Here is an 8350-nt window from a genome sequence, read left to right as displayed (position 1 = left end):
GGCGCGAGGAGCCGCGGCTGGTGCGGCTGCGGCGGGAGATGCGGGCGGCTGCGGGCACCCGGCGGGCTTGGCTCGGCCGCCGGCGCCTTCTCCGGCTCCGCCGCGGGGGTCGCAGCGGCTGCCGCGCCATCCTCGAGCTCCCAGCTTGAGAAGGCGGCCGGCAGAGAGGAGCATCGTGTTCGAGGCGGAGACCCAGAGGGAGCCCCGCGCGCGGCCTCGGTGAGCGGCCAGCCCCGCACGCCCCGTCCACCCCGCGCCCCGTCGGGGTCTTGAGGCCCCCCAACAGCGGGGGACGCGGGCGGGGGCTCGCGGCTCGCTGCACAACAGGAAACGAGCGCATGGGGGCGGGCGCGGGGGTTGCGGCGCGCGCTCCCCTAGGGATCCGCCCCTGCCCCGCCCCGCCCGCTCAGGCGGCCCTAGCCCCGAGGCGCGCAGGTAGATGCGGCGCAACCCGCTCCGCTCTCTTCGCCCCTTATTTGGTGCCGCGAGGTCCCTGGGGCAAAAGGTGGCAGTGATGTTCTTTTGGGGGGGTGGGGGCAAGAGGGGAGCAATTCTGACTTTCTGTAGTGACAGGAAGTTGGAAAGTGAAAGTACAGTAATTCAGTGCTTACCCAGGCCCGGTGAGGTTGCGGCTCTTCCTCTGGACTTTGATCTCCTCTGGGGCACACGGTCATCCGTGTCTCTTCCTCTCCCCAAGCTCGCTATTCATCCGGTGTCAAGTTTCATTTCTTTTTCTATTTCTCTCCCGCAAACCCCCTCCCCTCTTTACTTTCCGCTTAATGTACAGCTGTCGCGAGGCTGGTGGCTTCTTCATCCCTAAGAAGATCAATTGGAAACATCTTTTGGGGGCTGAATATTAACTGGCTTTGGCAGGAAATAAAGGGCATTGTTGACTGAAGTAGTCAAACGATACACAATTGGCTTTTTCCCAGGCTATTGCTATTTGAAGTTTAGGGCATTTAAAGAAAGACTCTGGAATTTTATTCCTCATCAGAACGGTTCACGCATTTCTTTGGTTGGTGGATCAGAGCCTCCCTCCCTCTTTGCCATCTCCCACTCACCGCCCCACTGCGTGGAAAACTTGGTGCTTCAATATTTAAGACTGTCAGTGGTGTTTTCATTAAAATGTATTGTGAATCAGTTTTCCCTCTCAGGAACTCTCCCCTCTTTAATTTTATTTAAATGTTAAAACTGCGTTAAGTGGAATCCATTTAGGGAAATGTTGTTTTTAAGTTTCATGGTAATGTAACAGTACACTTTTAATATTCTGTTAGTATAGGATACTGTACACTTAGATACACCAGATTACTTTTTGACAACTACGATGATTTTAAGTCGAAACTAGGCTTGATACATTTCATAATTTGCTTTTGTTTTACTTAAGCAGCACTCTGAATTCGGAGACATTTATTTTTGGGGTCTTAGCTACTGTTTCTGAAAAATAGTTGGGCCATGGGTCACCACAGCAACTGGACTATGTGTATTATAAACATGTTTAGGGTGGGAAAGGTTTCACTTAATAGAGGCTTCCTTTCCCTAATGAGTTACTTCAACATGCTCCTTTCATTTTAGCACAGGAACTAATCTACTATCTTTGAAGTGTTAAGTTAGTATCAGTTATGTTTTCCACATTTAATCCCTCAAAAATCAGATTCCTTCATTTGGATCAGTTAAGTATTTCCCTCCCTCATTATACTTCTACTAAAAATCTCTTTTAAAACTGTAACTTCTGGAAAAAACTGTAATTGTAGAAACATTGAGATTTTCGTGAGAAGAAAAATAAAGGGTTTTGGGGTTTTTTGACTGAGAATAAAAGTAATATTTTTGACTTTATTTCACTCTTTGTAGTTTTAAATAACTGTCTTCTGTAACTTTTTTCCTTTAATTCTCCTTTATGGCTGAAGAAATTGTTGAATTTCATATTAGTAGCACACTTTTAGGAACTAAAATGAAGAGGTTCAGCTTAACTATACGCCCAGTGGTTCACCACCTTTTCAGTCAAAGAATAAACTGTTATCAAAATTGAATGAGTAAATTATTCCTTTAAAGTACCCACTGAGGATGTCCATTTTATGTCTTTGTTAGTTTTTCGCAAAAGAAATTTTTTTTTCCAGTACGTAAGTCCCAAACCACAGTGCCCATTTTCTTTCACAGCCATTTCCCATCCCCGACGCACTGTGAAGTACACTAAAGAAGCTGCAGCATTTTCCACACAGTTGGGTTCTGCCCTGCAGTATGCAACAGCCCCACCAGCGTTTGGCTCAGTACACTCTCTCTCCTAATAACCAAAGGGAGAGGTGGAAGGTAAACCGACACCACCTTGGGAACACCTCCCATTTGCTCAGGATGGCACTTGTATACTCATTGTGGAGATGTTGATGGTTCTTTCTTTCTTTTTGCATGTATTGCTTAGCCATTATAAACCTGTAGGGCTCAAGCACTATCTGCATGATAGGCATTAAGACTCTAGGATTTGGTTTGGGGAATTTTTCCAAAAATAAATAGAATTACAGGCACCAAATTTGTAATAGTCTTGAGATTCCGGTTCTCTGCCCCGTTCACTTTCTTCTTTCCTCCTCTCTCCTCTTCCCCTCCTTTCTAGCTTCAACATCATCACCATTATCATTCTCTCACACATATTCACACACTGCTGTAAGCATTGTTGATAATGAAGATGATGTTTGGAAATGTGGAGACTGAGTTCTCTGGTTAAGCTGAAATTTACTGGGAAGTGGTTGTAACAGATTTAGACTAACAAATGTTTAAATGGGAAACATGTAATTAAAAAGTAACTTGCAAAAAAAAAAAAAGTAACTTGCCATGAACAGGCATTATCAGAAGAAAAGTCTCTGCAGTAAAGTCAGAGAAATGGCAGGGACCCCCCCCCCTCACCTCCCCGCCCAATACTTGATGGATATAATATAAAACCTCTATTTTAACCCAGCTTAAGTGAGGCTATGGGAAACTGATTTCTAGTGAGCTTAGTTATTTAGCATTAAAGTAGCATTACACATTTGTACATTATTATCACTTAGTATCTAATAATGTAATACTTCTTTACAACCCACTGGTGATGTGAATGCTCTTATCCATCTAGGGAAGTGGTTTCCCTAATGAACAGAGTATATGACTGTGATGAAAGAGACCTAGATTCATGGCCTGTTTCTCCATTAACTCTGTAAATGTGGGAGGCATCTCCTCTATTCTATTCTTTATTATTTTCCCAACTCTACTTTTGGATGACAGCATCTCTGTATAACCAGCTTCGTAGTGATAACAGGATAATTGGAGGACTTTTTGAATGTCTCAGAAAAGTTACAGAAACTCAGATATTTTCTAGTATAGTTCCTCATCTTTGCCCTTTTTGGAAGCAGACATTGTTGACCCTTTGTGAGTTGTACATAGTTAGAGTTAGGTTTCTCAGGCCTAACTTTTGTATTGTTTGTAGTGTTTGTTTTTAATGTCTTTATTGAGATATAATTCACATACCATAAAGTTCACCTACTTAGTACAGTTCAGTGGTTTTCGTATATTCACAGAGTTGTATAACCACCACCACGATCTAACTTTAGAATATTTTCATCACCCCGTTAACAGTCACTCCCCTTTTCTTCTCCCCACCCATTCCCCATTCCCAGCCCTAAGCAACCACTGATCAACTTTCTGCCTATTCTGGACGTTTCATATAAATGGCTGGCTTCTTTCACTTAGGGTAATGTTTTCAAGGTTCATCCACTAAAGTAGCCCACATCAGTATTTCATTCCTTTTTCTGGCTAATATTCCACTCTGTGGTTGTACTACATTTTGCTTGTCCACTCATCAGTTGTTGGACATTTGGGTGGTTTCTGCTTTTTTGGGTATTATGAATACCACTGTGAACATTCCTGTGTAAGTGTCTGTGTGGACATATATTTTCATTTCTCTTGGGCATATACCTACGAGTGGAATTACTGGGTTATATGGTAACTCTGTGTTTAGTATTTTGAGGAACTGCCAAACTGTTTTCCAAAGTGGCTGCACCATTTTACATTCCCATCAGCAATGTATGAGGGTTTCACTTTTCTCCACATTCTAGCCAACACTTGTCATCTGTCTTTTTGATTGTAGACATCCTAGTAGGTGTGAAGTGGTATCTTGTGTGATTTTGATTTTAATTTCCCTAATAACTAATGACACTGAGCATCTTTTCATGTGCTTGTTGGACATTTGTATTACTTTTTGGAGAAATGTCTTTTCAAATCCTTGGCATATTTTCAGTTTGTTTTTTAATTGTAAGGATTCTTTATACTTTTTGATGAAAGTCCCTTATTATTTGAAAATACTTTCACCCATTCCAAGGATTGTCTTCTCACTTGATGGTATTGTTTGCAGCACAAAAGTTTAAATTTTTGATGTGGTCAATTCACCTGTTTTTACAGTATTTTAACAGAATTGATTTCATTTAAGTCCTGTTCTGATCCAGTGAGATCTAATTCATAGATTTAAAAAGGAAGGTTTTTTGTTTTGTGCGTGTGTGTGTGTGTGTGTGTGTGTGTAAAGTTCAATTATAGACTTTTTAGAATGTGCTTATATATAGCCAGAGTTTCTGCCCTAAAGAATTCTTCCTACGAGGGTGAGAGGGAGACGCAAGAGGGAGGAGATATGGGGATATATGTATATGTATAGCTGATTCACTTTGTTATAAAGCAGAAACTAACACCCCATTGTAAAACAATTATACTCCAATAAAGATGTTTAAAAATATATTTAAAAAAATTCTTCCTTATAAACAAGGTGTTTGGAAGTTTTTGTGAGGAAAATAACTTTGTGAGAACATTTCCTTGCTGCTCCATTGCCTAAACCAATGGTTGTTAACTGAGATGATATGGTCCCCCCAGGAGAACATTTGGCAATGTCTGCAGACATTTTGATTGCCAAATTGGGCAGGAGGTGCTACTGGCATCTAGTGGGTAGAGGCCAGGGATGTTGTTAAACTACAATGCACAGGACAGCATCCAGGAACAAAAAAATAATCTGGCCCAAAATATCAATAGTGCTGAATTTAGGAAACTCTGGCCTAAATAGGAAGATCCTAAAACTTGAGATACTGAAAGATATTTCAGTTCCAGTCTTGATAATCAAAGGTTGCTAATCAAATAAAAGGAGGATCTATGCAGGTGGAATCCCTGTGGACAGAATGGTGACAGGACTTGTAACTTAGGGAACATTTTGCTGAATTTTCAGTGCTGCCAATTTATGTGTAAATTACATTTATGATAATGGAAACTATTTGGAGGAGAAATACCAGTGGAGCAAAAGTAGATTATTCCCTATACCTCTGGGCCACCCTGAGACACACAACATATCCTGGCAAATAAACCAGCTGGGCTAATTTAGATAGATGCTGAAATGGTGGTCTCCTCAGAGAATATGACAATGAGTTTTTAAGATAAAATTTAATAACAGTGATACTCTACTGGTTGGCATTCGTCAGTCTGCTCCTGCAATTTATGAAACTAGCTTTATCTCACAGCAAGACTTTTCTTAAGCAGCGTGGCATGCTTAAGAGTTTGGACTCTGGATCCAGATTGCCTGCGTTTAAATCTCAGCTCCACCATTTACGTGTGTGACCTTAGACAAGTTACTTAACTCTTTAATGAATCAGTTTTTTCACATGTAAAATGAGGCGGCAGTAGTATCTGTCTTATAGGATTGTTGTGGGGATAAAATGAGTAATTAGTCTAATACAGTTAGAGTACTTAAAACAGTGTCTGACATATACGGTTGGCTGTTAATTGTGTATCTTATCCGATGCCTCTTTCAGCTCATTGCTATGGACAGTGCTATCACCCTGTGGCAGTTCCTCCTTCAGCTCCTAAAGGAGCCTCAGAACGATCACATGATCTGCTGGACCTCTAATAATGGGGAGTTCAAGCTTTTGCAGGCAGAAGAGGTGGCTCGTCTCTGGGGGATTCGAAAGAACAAGCCTAATATGAATTATGACAAACTCAGCCGAGCCCTCAGATACTATTATGTGAAGGTAATACACATCCACCTCAAAACAAGAATTGATCCTTCTCTTCTGGTGAGGTTAGAGGTACTAATGTCCTGGTTTATTTATTTATTAAAAGAAATTTTTTTTAATTGAGGTATAATTGACATAAAGTTATATTGGTTTTGGGTGTACCACATAATGATGCGATATTTGTATACATTGTGAAATGATCACTGTTCTGGTTTATTTTAATTCAATTTATTTTACAGCTTCAGCAGTTTGGAATCAGGAAGAAAGATGTAAATGTTCCAGGTGTATTTCTGCAAATTCTTATTCAGTACCCAACTCCCATTTCTCATATTTTATTCCTAATTACAGTTGTCTTTAAAGAAAAATTGATTATGGAGTTGGAATAAGGAAAAGGAAATTTGAGATTCTTGAGGATGAATAAATACTCTTGTTTATATCATAATTTACTTTAAAAATTGTCTCATATTTACTCATTGTTTTAGCTCTACTTAAGTTTTACTTTTTAGTTTAACCTGGAACACAAATTAATACCTTAAAGAATAGCTGTTAATACCTAGATGTGACTTCTTAGTTAAAATTTTTTTTGTTTAATTTCTTATTATTTTGAATACATTCTTGGGCACTGATGTAAAATAAATGGCTCAAATGGGTAGAATTAAAGTGAGAAGCTGGGATCTTAATTCCTTTCACCTTTGAGTGGTTGATGTTATCAGCTTTCCTGGATGGAGAGATGAGGTAAGAAGCAGCTGGAGTTTCTGAAGGAAGTAGGAACCTTAGCAGAAGTAATATTCTGAATTCCTTTTTTGCTTCCTCAGGATGTGAATGGCTTGTACCTTTGGAGTTATTTGAGATTGCAGTTCAGAAATTTTTGACTTCATACAGATACTTGGCTGACAGTGTTAAGCAATTAAAATCTTTCAGCTTTTATGTAACATATTAGTTCAGTTGTTAATAAGACATTTAAATGTTTTTAACTTGTACTCCATAATAGTAGGAACTGTGTTTGGTATGGCTAGATAAATTTAGATGATTTTGAAGCTTTCAAGTAAACTACCTATCAAATACAGAACCCCATTAGGTCAGCTTTTTCATGGGGGGTGGGTAAAGTTTAAGAAATGCTTAAGAAAAGTTTAAGAAAGTCTGAGAGTGTTTATTTTATTTATCTACAGAATATCATTAAAAAAGTGAATGGTCAGAAGTTTGTGTACAAGTTTGTCTCGTACCCAGAGATTTTGAACATGGATCCGATGACAGTGGGCAGGGTTGAGGGAGACTGTGAAGCTTTAAGCGTCAGTGAACTCAGCAGCAACAGTTCCAAAGATGTGGAGAATGGTGGGAAAGAGAAGCCACCACAGCCTGGTGCCAAGACCTCTAGCCGCAATGACTACATACACTCTGGCTTATATTCTTCATTTACTCTCAACTCTTTGAACTCCTCCAACAGGAAGCTTTTCAAATCTATAAAGGTTGAGAATCCAGCTGAGAAACTGGCAGAGAAAAAATCTCCTCAGGAGCCAACACCATCTGTTATCAAATTTGTAACCACACCTGCCAAAAAGCCACCAGTTGAACCTCTTGCTGTTGCCATTTCTACTGGCCCAAGTATTTCTCCATCTTCAGAAGAAACTATGCAAGCGTTGGAGAATTTGGCTTCCCCCAGACTGCCTTCTCTGGAAGCACCAACTTCTGCATCTAGTGTAACTGCCGCTTTTACCACCACACCACCTATTTCGTCCATGTCCCCTCTGCAGGAGCCTTCTAGAACACCTTCACCACCACTGAGTTCCAACCCAGACATGGACACAGACATGGAATCAGTGGCTTCTCAGCCAATGGAACTTCCAGAGGACTTATCCCTGGAGCCTAAAGACCAGGATTTGGCTTTGCCAGAAAAGGACAAAACAAATAATTCATCAAGGTCCAAGAAACCCAAGGGGTTAGAGCTGGCACCAACCCTGGTGATCACGGGCAGTGATCCAAGCCCACTGGGAATATTAAGCCCATCTCTCCCTACAGCTTCTCTTACGCCAGCACTTTTTTCGCAGGTAACACTTTCTTTCTTATTGGTGCCGCATTTTTTTTTGTTTTTTTTTGTTTTTACTCACCTTTTAAAACAAATCCAGAATTTATAACCTCAAGTTCTCATTTGGCTCATAGGCTTGCCTTACAGAGGTTATATGACCCTGTGAAAGTAACCCAATTCCTCACCTCAATTAGGATTGTCAAAATAAAAGGTTTGGAGTATTGTGTTAAAAAATTCATTGTTCTACAAGTAAATAAGTATTTGGTTTTTCCACTTTCTCCTAAAGAAAATAAGTATATTCTCTCTCTTTCTTTTTTTTGCG

General features: G+C 40.3%; 1 protein-coding gene across 1 annotated transcript in view; it reads left to right on the top strand.

Moving 5' to 3' along the window:
• Positions 1 to 36: 36 nt before the first annotated feature.
• ELK4 (ETS transcription factor ELK4) overlaps positions 37 to 8350 on the top strand; it is an 11260-nt gene continuing 2946 nt past the window's right edge. The window contains exons 1-3 of the mRNA XM_007470688.1: positions 37 to 219; positions 5805 to 6020; positions 7175 to 8050. Coding sequence (XP_007470750.1) covers positions 5814 to 6020; positions 7175 to 8050 — 1083 coding nt within the window. The 5' untranslated portion in view covers positions 37 to 219; positions 5805 to 5813. The remainder of the gene's footprint in view (positions 220 to 5804; positions 6021 to 7174; positions 8051 to 8350) is intronic.

The sequence above is a fragment of the Lipotes vexillifer genome, unplaced genomic scaffold, assembly GCF_000442215.2.
Source record: "Lipotes vexillifer unplaced genomic scaffold, Lipotes_vexillifer_v1.1 scaffold1122, whole genome shotgun sequence".
Lineage (NCBI taxonomy): Eukaryota > Metazoa > Chordata > Mammalia > Artiodactyla > Lipotidae > Lipotes > Lipotes vexillifer.
The sequence above is the reverse complement of the archived record's forward strand: the minus strand, read 5'-3'. Positions and strand labels throughout refer to the sequence as shown.